Source organism: Lissotriton helveticus, chromosome 10 (assembly GCF_964261635.1).
Source record: "Lissotriton helveticus chromosome 10, aLisHel1.1, whole genome shotgun sequence".
Classification (NCBI taxonomy): Eukaryota; Metazoa; Chordata; class Amphibia; order Caudata; family Salamandridae; genus Lissotriton; species Lissotriton helveticus.
Window position 1 is genome coordinate 350,725,608 of NC_136071.1, and position 13,785 is coordinate 350,739,392.

The following is a 13,785-nucleotide window of genomic DNA, read 5'->3' on the forward strand; positions in this document are numbered from 1 at the left end:
TGCGCGGGCGGCCGCGCATGCGCATTCCTCATGAGAAATGCACATGCGCGGCCGCCCGCGCATGCGCATTAGGACCCGAAATGGCGGCGAGAATCGCGGGACGGCGAGAGGGAGCCCCGGGGACGCGGCAGACAAGGTAAGTGTTTTTAATAGCTTTTCATACTTTTATTAATGTATTTAGGGAGGGCGGGAGGGAGGCGGGTAGCGGCCGGCTACACTCCATCTGTGGAGCGCGCGTAGTGCCGCCTGGCTACGCCCGCTACGCAAAATGCGTAGGAGACGGCACTCCGTGCACTCCGTGCACGGAGCGTAGCTGGCCGCCCACCCTTAAAAAGCAGCCCTTTTTAAAATGATGTCCCTACCCCGGTTCCTGTACGCTTTACAGAATTCACTTGATCCTGTTCCCAATGCTTACTTTAGGGAAATAGAAGGGCTTCAGAGAGATCTTCTGTGGGACGGTAAACCACGAATTGCTTTGCAAAAATTAACCCTCAACTGGGATGACGGTGGAATCAGTCCACCAGACATTAAGAAGTATTACTGGGCGGCGCACCTTGCGGCCATAAACCACTGTACCTACGGTCGCTTAGACGACCCTGGCTACGCTATGGATAAATGGCTCCTCCCCGGGGGGACTTTCAACTGGTTGCTATATTCTAAACCAGACAGATATCCCCTTACGGGCCACACCAAACACTCTACTGCTGTATGGTACAAAACCAATAGGTCACTAGGATGGAGGATGAAACTCACACTGGCTACCCCGCTGTGAGGCTCCCAACGATTGAGGGACCTTTGGAAATTGAAAGGATTTGATAAGTGGGAACTCATTGGGTTCTCACGTGTCCAGGATCTCTGGGACAAAAACGAGATTAAATCATTTACCACGCTGCAGCACCAATATGAACTAGCGGACTCAGAATGATTTCGCTAAACACAGTGCGTCATGCACTTCAATCGCTCCTCCCTGCTGGGTTCTTCCCCTTGACGCATCTCCCTTAGAGGACAGAATACTCAATGGCCATTTACCGGAGAAACCCATCTCAGAAAATGTACAAAAAGTTAATAAATAGCATGGAGAACCTCCTCCACTTTCTACGAGAAAAATGGTTGAATGAGAGTATTTTAATTGACGATGAGGAGTGGCAGGAGGCGGTGTCCTCCTCAAGAGTAGTTGCAATCTCTGCACACCTGCGACTGATACAGCTTAAAATTCTTCACAGAGTCAACGTGAAGGGGCCCCAACTGCTACACATGGGGGCGGCTGGGGGGGACTGTAGGAGAGGATGCACTCAGCTAGGTACATTTCTCCACATCATCTGGGACTGCACTTGTATTTTATCCAGTAGGATTGTATATATGAGGTAATCAGTGAGGTTGTTGCGATTTCTCTCCGCCCGGAGGCGCATCAATGCCTTCTCAACATCTGGGAGCCCACGGACCTAAACAATCATCAAACATTATGGGTCACTCTGGGGCTTACCATAACGAAAAGGAACATAGTGCAGCTCTGGGGAGCCACTCACGCACCCACCCTTTCAGATTGGAAGAGAGACCTCGATTGGTGCATGTTCAGGGAGAAGACTGTATATATTGCTCGGGGTTACCCCGAAAAATGGACCAGGATCTGGGACCCATGGAATTCCTATAGGAGGAATGTTTGCAGCCCACCCCGTGGAACAGACCCTGATACTGTCTCTTCCCCATGACTTCCAATAGAAAACATTGCTAATTGATGATTGCTGCTTGTCTCCACTGTAAACACAATTGCCTAATCCTTCGTACTGTATGTAAATGTCAATGATTGTTAATAAAAATAATTATAAAAAAAAACTGTTCTATAAAAGGCAGCATCTAACATGGAAGATAGAGAGGTCATGAGGCCTAACATAAGAGAATTGATGAGTTTACAAACGACAGGAGTCAAGCCATATTTGTTGCATGTCAATAATATAAGGGAAAGGGAATTATTGGTGAAGTTTCATCTAGGTACCATCAGATGGCACTTGAGTTTTCCTCTTGGTCAATATGAGCCCAAAACCAATCTGCCGTGTCCCTGTGATGAATCTTCCCCCCCAAAATCCTGGCACATTTTATATTGTTCTGAGTTTTATGATGTACACAGGAAAATGTTTCTACTACCAATAGTTAAAAAACAGGGTTTCTATCAATATCATCCTACCATTCACTATCTGCAGATGCTTCCGAATCATCATTGAAAACTGCACTTTATGGGAGCAATTCTTTTGCTTTTTAGGTTTTATTAATTGATAAGTGATTGCATTGACTTGTTTATGATAACTTGTATTATGCGTTGCTGTGTTTTTATCGTATAAAATCTTTTTTCTATGTATTTTATATCAAAATCCTTAAAATCCCTGTTTTTGTGTTTTTTTTAATGAGCGGATGTAAAAAGTGCTATTTAAATAAAATTTGCAAAGAAGTGCTAAGTGCTGCAAGGACCGACCAGACCTCTCATCCCAGGGACAAGGGCAGACATCAAGGTTGATTTGAAAACTCGGGGGGAAGAATAAAAAGTATTTTACTATGCCAGCCCCAAACCAAATCAACAAATTAGGTTCCCAGTGTCCGCGTATAATCAAATAAAGAACCATGACTTGGGTTTCCAAGAAGTGAAATACTTACCATTTGCTGTGGGTTTTACCCTTGGCAAGTAAAGGCTAGTGGAATTCTTGCAGTAAAAACTATGGCATCCCAAGATCTGCATTTCGGAATGTGGGAAAAACACTCACTTTTACTTTCTTATTCCTCATTCCCAGGCGTGAGCCAAAGAATGGTGCAATAATACAACACCCTGTAAATACTACACACTTTAATACTGGTGTTTGATGGGGGGAACATCCTTTACAACGCAACTTTTACCACCAGTGCCTTTACGACGCAACTATTACAACGCATGTTATTACAACGCATAGCGCTGGGGGGCGCTCTAGGATAGGGAATAGTTTAATTTACTATCCAACACCTTCCCTACTATCCACGGGGACTGGAGTTGGAATAGTAAATTAAACTATTCACTATCCAGCACCCCTTAACGCTAGGAGTTGTAACAGCATGCGTTGTAAAAACTGCGATGTAAAGGCATGCGTGGTAAAACCATGCATTGTAATGTCATACATCCGTTTGATAGATGCAGTTTCTGCAGCAAAATAATGGTCCGACTGTAATGATGGCCAAAGGGCACCCTAATTATTAGTATCAAAGACAACTAATCGTGCAAACAGGAACAGCTTCCAGACAATATAATATGGCAATAAAGCAAGTTTTTGTGGAGGTAGTAAGGACATTAACATGAATAAACACAATTACACCTTTCTTAAAAAAAAGACATTTTATTATTATTTCCAAAGACCACAGACACCATACATCATAGCAAAACCAGCTAAGTAATACAAATACAAAGTAAGGCATTTGTCTTCAAGTTTAAGGCATTTTCATCAAGAATGTGCTTCTATTTTGGAGAGATAACAAGAGGATATGTAACATATTTGGGTGTTTTTGTCTACCAAATTTGAATACCGAATTGTCCTTCTGGTACCTCACCTACCCCTAGTATTTCATGAGCACGTTCCAGTGTCTAAAACTAGCAAAATTGATTCTAAAAAAAACCTGCAGGTTGTGGTTTCTGGAACAAGCAGATAATATATCATGCTCTTCTTGAGTTTAGGTCTTACTGAATTCAAAACCTATGTTCAGACTCAGCATGCTCTAGTTTCTATACCTAGGAACTTTAGCACCTCGAACAGGCAGAATCAATGGCAAGAAGGCTGTATCATCTAAACCTTGTAGATTGTAGAAAAAATAGAAGGGTTTATGTTGTAGAATGGCAGACTTTACATTCTAGAACCTGCAGCTGCTGTGACAAAACCAAACTCCAAGTGGAGGCTTGTAGAGGGCAAGCAGAAGAGAAACCATACATGAATATGTTTCCTTTCTTTGTTTCATAAGCACCATGAAGGAGTCCATTTTGAAGCAAATGTGACTCATGCAGTCATTGTTTTTAAATATTGGGGGGGCAATAATGAATGTATGGGGAAAAGAATGCCACTGTCTTTATACAAAGATACTTGCCAATGTCAGGGCTTTCCTTCAATGGTGGGGTTTCTCTTATTGAAAAACACTGGCCATATAGTAACAGAATAAAAATTGCTCGCTGGTAGTTCTGGACTTTTCAAAATTATTGCTAAGGTGCCCTTTTGAACGCACAAATAATGTCATGGCATGACAGCGTTACGCTTGACAGCATTCCACAAAGTCTGGCAGAGAAATTTAGTTTCAACTTTTTTTATGATTTGTCCATTGACTTAATCGTCCATCCTACAGTCTTGTGCCATATGTGCTGAAAGATCTGCAGTAAACTGTCTGTTGGGTGTCAGAGGATTAGCAGATGCAGCCTAGTGGCCAAGTTGTTGCTATGGGACGTGGAGAGTTGAGAGGTCGGTTTTGTCAATGGCAAATGCCCAAATTGTGCAATTCTTGGCAAATCACTTTATTGCCCTGTGTCGCTGCTCCTTACCTTTGGGACAGTTGGAATCAGCGCAATGACCACTATTGGCTGGGCAGGAGGACTGGGGCAAGCACAAGGATAATGGATGCTAAAAGGTTGGGCCTACACATCTCATTTGCCTGCTTCTGATTGGACAATGAAGACCACCAATGGTAAGCAATGAACTGCTTTCTAAGCCCATTACAATGTAACAAAAGGTTACCAGAGACACTACACTAGGTGATCTAAAAAAGAGCATCTCCTATGGACCACATTCCCAAAGCATCTTTCCAAGGAGCGTCTGGGAAGATGACGACACATGATGAAAAAATCTCACTCCACGTAGGCAAACGTTGCACAGAATATATTTGACTCTGAAGGCCCACAGTCAGCCATATCTTTGGTTTTAGTCTACAATTAGCAGTGAAGCAGTAAGGATTGTGGGCGAAAGGTTTTACTCATGCGAACACCTAAATGATAATGTTGCAGGTTCACGGGAAACCATAGGAATGAAAATGGTGACGTTGTTATGCTCTTAAGTTACTCATAATGGGACTTGAGGTACGGATTTGTTTTGAATTAAAAGCTAAAAATGAAATACAAAACAGGGGTGAACTCACGTAACAAACATTTTGGAAGTTGTGGACTAAGCAAGCCGTTTGGAAGAAAGAGCGTGTTCTCCAGTGCATGCTTTCATCGATTACACCGTCTCGGTTATGAAGCCCCATTTACTCTTTCTAAAATCATAAAAATAGCCATAGAAATGCACTTGACTCCATTTTGTTCTTCAGAAGAAGTAAATGTCAATGTTCAGAGTCTAAGCAACCAGGTGGACACCACCAGAAAAGCACTGCTCCCATTTCACAGAAACCCAGCTAAAATGTTCTTTCTGTCAAGAGCCATTAATAGCATCTACAAGCACAATAATATTCTCTTAGATTAACTAAATTAAAGGCAAGAACCAAGTGAAAGGCAAAATGCAGTATTATCTCAGTGGAATAAAAAAAATATATACAGGTCAAAATCACTACACTTACAACAATATTCAAAATAAATTTCTTTAAAATAAAGTAACTTTTAATTAAAAATTGAATTTAACAGATAGCCAACATAAGAAAATAAGGAAAAATAAGTTTGTTTTCAGGATGCAAATATTGCACGTTTGCGTGAATGGGATATTTTCACACAGGCTATTGGTGTCTGACCTCATCATTGGAAATCCTTTCAGGAAGCCCATGCATTGAAATTCACTGATTCCTGCACTTCTGTATTGATCAACAGAACCCCAGACATATAATCAAGTGGCTTAAGCCGGTCCACCACTCTGACCCTCTCAGGGCACATATTGGGCCAGGGCACAGTCCAGTGTATAGCCTCACCAAATGTTAAGCGGGTGGCCACCCTGCCTACCAGGTAATTGTTCACTACTTCCACAGAGGACCATGCTTCATATTTAGAGATCTCCGCCTGCCTGGTCGTGCCCAAGATTAACAACATTCAGAATTATATGAAGGTAGCTTTTTCTGTTTGAGAATGGGTTAGTACACAGAATCTCAGTACTCTTCCATATTTGCTCTGGCATTCCTCCTCTGAGCAAAGTGTTCCGTACTATTGGCTCTACTGAACATGGGAATTCATAATGACTCTGAAATCTCAACTTTCACAAAGCATAAGGCTACACAAAAGAACTGATGTAGTAATGTGCTGACTCCTTCTATAACCTTCTTAAGAATGAGACCCGCATTAAAATTTAGATGAACCTTGTCTTGGGATGGAAGGCCATGTATAGATGTTAACATTGTGTCTTCTTCCCAAATGGTCCAGACGTACGTTATCCAATGTATAGAAATAAAAGACAGGAAAACCGTCTCCTTAATATAAAGATGCCAAGTACAAAGAAAGTGACCTATCTGGTCTCAAAACGTCAAAAGTGGATCACTAAAACACTGATCAATAGAGTTGTCTCATTAGTAATCTAAGAAATGAAGGAATGTACCCTGTAGTTCCACTATTTACTGCTTGTATAAATTGTGCATTTATAGCAGAAATAGACAGTTTTACACTGCCCAGTAAGAAAGCATCGCTATTGGTCTTTTGACCAAGATAGATGCCCTCACAGAGATCTACTGCTTACACATTTGCACATAGTTTGGCTTCTCCAGCCAGTAGGCAAGCACACCGAGGATTGAGCTGTCAAATAGAGCTCAACAATTCCAATAGTCTGTAAGGGTCCCACAGTCAATCACCCTAGTGCCAGGAGCAAATGCATTATTGCTAAGATCTCCATCACATAATGGGATAACTGAATCTTTTGAAAGGCCTAAAGGATCTACTTTCCACTGGGGTTGCACACCTGACGGTTCCACAGCTGAATGGGGGAGTATACATGATGGTCCCATATACCTGGCGCCACTCTCAAGCATGGACGTACACTCATGGTTCCGACTACAGAGTACAGAGGCACATACTAGTTCCCATAATTCAATGGGGGTACACATATACTGGTTCACCTCTCCTACATACAATGGAACAAATGTCCAGTATGGATGGATACTCAATGGTTTGACTGTTAAGTGGGGATCAATTATTAGCTGTCCAAATATACTATGGGGAAGTGCATTCAATATGTCTATTTTTTTAAAAATAATTAATGGATGAGACATTAACACCCAAATGATCCATGTGCCCAGCTGGAATGCACATATGATTGTCTTGCTGCCCCATTACAACGCACTCTTACTGGTCCGATGACCCACCATTGACATAATTGCCAATTAATGTACACACTCATAAAATATCATACAAAATATCAAAGCAACTTACCATTCATCAGTGTTAAGAGTATGAAAATTCCTTGTGGTCCCACAAACGTACCACAGAACCAGGATATTGTACAATAACAACAATAAACTGCGAAATTCTTATTAAATAAAGAATGGAGTTGATTTTTTTTATAAAACAATACTGTACACTAAAAAATGCCCCTACAGTAATACACAAGTTCAAAGGCGCAAAACCCACAGAGTGGTTTAAAACAGGAAATAAAATAACAAATCTGCTTCGTACTGCTGTTACTGATCTGAAAGACATATACCTATCCATTTATGGCCCACCCAACATTTACCACAATGGATAAATATCAACAACATTTAAGAGGCTTTGGTTGCCCTTTGGATATTTGACCTATGACTCCCTTCACGTGCTTTAAATTTCGCCTTTGAAGAAGTAGGCAATGCTAAAGGTCTAACTTCAAATCATATGGAAGAGCAGCCCTAAATGCAATTGTAACAAATCACATATAAACTCCTCTATGGAAAGCAGTGCAATCTCAATACATCAACAGTTTGCAATGCAAATAAAACCTTAAACTGCCATGCCTATGTAAACCCAGGGAAGAGGAGAAATGGACTGGGCCACAGAGACATGGTGCAAATTCCCAACAGGAAGGCACCTCTGAAACACATTCATAGCTCGTTTAGAGACCGGCAGAGGCTGACATGAGCCCATCTCTGACCAGGCAGACTGCGAAGTATCTGCCTACAAGCACATGGGAAAATTACTCAGAAATTCTAATGTCGCACAGAGCAGGTAATGGAAGGGACTGTGCAGGCCTTAAAATGTAGAAGCATCAAGATTATTCACAAACCAACAAGTGACGTACAGTGATATGACATAAATGCAAAATGAGGAAAAGAGGGATGGAGCAATACCAGCCATACAATTCGAATGATCATACAGTAATAGAAACAGAACTGAGCAAAATCTGCCACAGGACATAAGGGTGTGCAAAAGTACAGCAAATCCTCAAAGGCTACAGAGGAAATCCAATTCCGATGTTCAACAGAAGCCATGTCTTTGCCCCAACAGTGTTTGATCCTAAAATGAAAAAGTGCAAAACATTAAGAAATGGTATTATGTTTTAGAATCAAGAATAAAGGCAGAGAGGAGGGCGCTAGCCAGCGGCTGGAAATGCTGGCAAACCGATGATGAAGACAGAGCCAAGCTCTACCCATTCAGCAGTCAGGGTAAGTAGTCAAACCAGAAACAGCAGGAGGCTTTTGAATGTTCTCTTTGGGGATGATTCGCTGACCATACCCGCTACAAGACCACCAGTTAAAACACAAAATCCACGTTACAGTGTTGTGACCACATGGATAAAAGCTATGATGCAAGCCCATAAATCGCCAGTAAGCTTTTTGCATTCATTTTTGGTACAGTTCCGTTTGTAGTGCAATTCGAGCCCTTATATCCCTTTTCAATGCGGAACGGTAGATTTGCCGAGCTGTTAAGCATTATTTTGCACTTGATTTCCTCCGGGCTGTTAATCAGGTGCACACAAAAAATTCAAGAGCCATAAAGACACCACCATGTGAAATCCACTTTAAGGCAACAGACGCAGATAGAAAGAGAGAGAAGCAGCAGATTGCGTGCTGTCATAGGTAGTGGTCCTTGGTAATGCTTTTTCTGTCTTCTCTAGAGCTCAGACCATTGCACTGTGTGCTTCTTTGGACTGGTGAGGAACCATCACTGCAGTGAACAGTGGAGAGGGCTCCAGCCCTTCTGAATGCCGACCCTGAGAGAGAGGTAGGAGGGCAGCCAAGTGCTGCAGGGAGGCCTTGCTTAAACAATGCACCACTTGGCAGACTGCAGCCAAGCAAAGGTTCAAAATTCCCTGTTTCCTCCATTTTCAATTGTGCAGATGCAGACCCCTTTCCAGGTTGTATCTGCATAGGTCCTTAGGCCCGTTTAGGCATCCACTTCCCTTCTTTGTAAGCCACCGTGTGGATGTGTCTGCTACTTGGCCTCTGGTGGGTTATACTCAGTTTCCCCAGATGACACCTGGGAGATTCGTCGGGTAGAACCCCAAAGTCTTCTGGAAAACTGTCCTGTCTTCACCTGAAGAAAATAGAGCAAGAAGGAGTTAGAGAATGACCTTAGTGGTTAGAAGACACATCATGCATAGAGCATTTTTACATTAGGTTCTTTCCTTATTCCACATTATTAGCTTGCGAGTCCTAAACTGTGCAGGTGAATGGTGCATGTGGACTGTATTGGGTGTGTCTTCTTTCCGTAAGATGGAGCTGAATGAGAGGAAAGTGAATCAGCTGTAAGGGAACAAGGGCAGTTTAGATGGAAGCTTTTTGTAAAAGAAACCCAAGCTTTATGCGTCGACTATCTGGTTTTGCCAAGACTTCTTTGCCCTATGTTTTATTTCTCTTTATGGGAGATTTTGCAACTATTCATTACTGATTTAGCTTCAGGCTAAGCTCACTCTTGCTTCTATTTCTTGAACTCTTCACAAGTTCTGACTCACATTATTTGTGGCTCATTTTCTTAGAATAGGGATTCTTTCCTTCATGGAATGCGCTGTATGCAATTATGATATACTCTGTATTGATTCTATTTTTTCTATTATCAATTCTTTAACCTGATTGATGTCGGACTAATGAATGAAGACTCACAGAATCTTACATTTTGATTGGAAAACAAATACCTTTTAAACTACTCACAACTCTGGTTATTGCCTAAAATATGTATTTGCATTTGATTATTTGCCCATGTTTATGAAGAAGTTCTTTGGTCATACATGGTGGAAAAGATCGCATTGAAAGGATACAAGGGTAATGGTAATAAAAGGTAATGGTGTTTTTGCAAATAGAGATTACTGTGAGATTTCCTTGCAAACACTGCCCAAAGATTCTCTGCGTGCCTTTGCTGCTCACACCATCTTAAATCTACTCAAAGGTATCCATTCTCTGCCAAATCCTCTCTTTTCCACTTTGCCCATGCTGCCCACATCCCCAACTTCTGTGCACTTTCCTATTCATATTTAAGAACCAAAGGAGAAGTGCGGGGCAAACAGCCGTCACATCGCGGCTGTTACATCGCATGCTGTTATGTTGCATGCGTTACAATGCATGCAATGTTACCAGGCGTACACAATAAGACGCGTCACATTACATTGCATGCGCTTTTAAAACGCATGTGCTTTTCAAACCTTTGTGATGTAATGGACGGCCGCGAGACAGACGTGGGCCAGAACAGAGACGAGGAAGAGACGACGTTGGAACCGGAACCGGAAGAGAGGAACCACAAGGAGAGAGAGGTAAGGGACATTGTTTTAGGCTTTAGGGCTTAGGGTTGAGGGTAGTGTCAGGAGGTCATAGGGTAGTGTTTTAGGGTTTAAGGTAGTGTCGGGGGGTCGTGGTTGGGGTACTGTTTTAGGCTTTAGGGTAGTGTATTGTTTTGTACTGTAGGGTACTGTTGCGGAGTGTGTGTTATGTAGGGTAATGTATTAGTGTGGGGGGTGTTATTTGGATAAACAAATTGCGATGTAAAAGCATGCTAGGGATTTGGGTGCATTGTAAAGGGATTTTGTATGACTTTCAAAGGAAATGCGAAGTAATGGTTTGTGTTGTATAAACTTGCGTTGTGACGGTACATGCAAACTAAAAACTGTGATACATCGCAAACTAAAACAACCCATGCCTTTGCATCGTCATACATCCTAAGTGCGGAGATTATTGAATATTTGGTCTATCATAAAACCTCCCACCGATTATAACAAAACATCAAATGCTTGATGGGCCATTGATTCTTAGAGCGTCATTACACAGATGACACAATTTCAGTAACAATTAATAACTAAGGATTGTTTTCCTTCTTTAAGGCAGGGGCGGCCCCTCATTTATGGTGGAGGAGCATTGCCACCCTGCTGAAAGCCAGCAAAGAAGTAAGGACAAAAATAATAAAAATGTTTCATCATCATTTTATTTTTAGCCCCGCAGGCTGCGAGGTAGGGGCATGGCCTCTCATGCTGATGCTGCAGCACCAGGGTGAAGGGAGAGTAGTGGGCACTGCCAAGTGCTCATTACAGTTTGGCGGCCTTCTGGGCCCAGCCAAACTGTCATGCGCACTTAGCCTTTCTCCACCTATCTGCGTTGTACAGCTGGGTGGAGAAGCCAACATAGAGTGGGAGTCTATGTCTGAGCGCCGAACCGAGGTGCTCAGACCAATCCCAGCACTGCTCACATGCTGAAAATAGCATTCCCAGCATGTGAGCAGCACTAGAATTGGGAGCTGGGAGCCTGCGCAGTGTGCTGCAGGCTCCTGGCAAGGACGGGAGGATCGGGGGCAAGGTACGGCAGTCTGAGCAGGTAAGTTTTCTTTTTTTATATATATACATGTTTGTTTGTTGTGTATACCACTCCCCACCCCACCACTTCATACTACGAGTGGCAGTTACTGCTTTAAGGATGCTGGATCCTCAACCACCAACGCAACATGCTTCTTCATCCTGAGTCCATTTCTCACTCTGGATTGAATTCTGTTTTATGAGGGAAACTCTCTAAAAAAGCCTTGTTTGATATTCTAACTGAAGGTAGCTTGTGTGTATTTCGGCCCTTCGTTAATGCGCAATCTAAATTACCACGAAAACTGTGAGAATCCTGCATACATCTTAAAATATATAATTTGATTTAGAATAAGCTGTTCGTATTTATGAAGTGCTGCAGATAAGTAACAGTGTATAGTGATGGCAATGTTGAATAATCATGTGTAGAAGTAAAGTCCCTAAAGAAGTAAGGGGACAACCCATGACACATCTTAGTATTTGAAGTGCCTCTTCTCACTAATGTAGAAATATTACATTTATATGATAGGGTAGACATTCCTCATGTTACACATTCAGACATCACATAGTGTAAAAGGCTGAAGTTGAGGAGGAAAAGCAAAGACTGGCTGAACTGTGGAAAGAGTGAGGAAGAGAACAAAATACTTCCTGGGAGAGATGCTCAGCTTGAAAGAGGGCAAAAGGGCTGGATTGAGAGAATGAAAACAAAGTGGATTAGTGGGCTAGACTGTGAGAGGAAAATGAATGAGAAAAACTAAGAGTGAAAGGATGCAAGGGTAGCTAATTGTGAAATATTGATACCATTTTGAAAGCATTAGACACATTATTAAGAATAAAGACGGAGACAGAGGGAACAATGGGTTAGAATGGAGGAAGTAACAAGTGAATAAAAGGGAGCAGAAAAGAGACAAGACCAAAAAAATTGGAAGGGAGGCTGTGCGAGACAATACATATGCCTCAATATACCCAGCCCCATATCTCAAGGAAACAGTGCTGAATTCATTTCTCACCTCGGAAGGCTGCCCAGCTCCCACCACAATCAGCTTCCCATCATCCAGCCCAACAAGGATATGGCTATTTTCTTTGGTCACAGAAACACAGTGGATCGGCACCTTCATGGGCATCGGAGGCACGGCCACTTTAAGACTGAAAAATACAAGAAAGGACCCATGACACATCCAGAATATTTGCATGGAAAGACAAAATAGCATTTATGCACTTTATGACTAGGAACTGAAGGGAATCACTGAATTAATTTCCTAGAATCACCCCAGAATGCAGAGCCCACTCTAAAGGTTGATTGTGACCTTAACTGCCCACATCCAGACATTGCAACAGGAAGTGGTCAACCATGAGAAGTATTACCTACAGATTAAGGACTATATGGGAAGGAGTCACTACACTAAGTAATCTATCTCCTTTCTATTGACTTGTTTGGTTGTGAAGATCACATATAAATTGTATTGGAGGTTAGAAATATAAAGCCTGGATGGCGTGATGTTCCACCTTGCCCAGCTCCTTTCCCCTGTAATGACCCACGAGACCAAGAGAATTGTAGGAGGGTAGGTGGTTCAGTATAAGAAGAAGTATACTACGTAATTTGTACACAAAGTAACTTTCAGTGCCTTTTTGTCCCCATGTGAGAATATTGCAGAGAACCCCATCTGACCAAGAATTACATGAAGAACCTCTGTAAAGAAGAAAAGTGACACCCATCGATTACTTGTAGAGAGAAGGGCTCATAGTCCTTGTGGAGACCTCTTGAACAACAGGCAAGGCTTTAATGCAAAGGCATTGTCTGTCTAAAAGCAAGGTATTAAGATTATTCCTTAACACAAACACAAACGTGAAGAAAAAGAAAGATACTAGCTATAAAAACTGTCCTCAACCACCAGCCAGTTACAAAAAGTCTACTCTGAGTTAGCCTGTTGTCGACAAACGTGCCCCCCACCAAATCCCTATGAGCCCAGGGATCGCAAACACACACCACAAATTTACCAACCAAAAGTACCTCCTTGCCCACTACAAAGGCACAGCCCTCTGAGGCAAATAGACATTAAGGAGACCATCAGAAACGGATCATGCCTTTAATAGAAGAAACTGGAACACAAGCCATGACTTCAAGGGCTCGGTAGAAACTGTCCAT

At 42.2% G+C, this 13,785-nt stretch overlaps 1 protein-coding gene across 1 annotated transcript in view; it reads right to left on the reverse strand.

Moving 5' to 3' along the window:
• Positions 1-4,622: 4,622 nt before the first annotated feature.
• The window catches only part of NBEAL2 (neurobeachin like 2), a 682,983-nt gene continuing 673,820 nt past the window's right edge, over positions 4,623-13,785 (reverse strand). Inside the window, exons 54-55 of the mRNA XM_078662556.1 lie at positions 12,650-12,785; positions 4,623-9,403 (exon numbers count right to left, since the gene is read on the reverse strand). Of these exons, the coding sequence (XP_078518682.1) occupies positions 9,302-9,403; positions 12,650-12,785 (238 nt within the window). The 3' untranslated portion in view covers positions 4,623-9,301. The remainder of the gene's footprint in view (positions 9,404-12,649; positions 12,786-13,785) is intronic.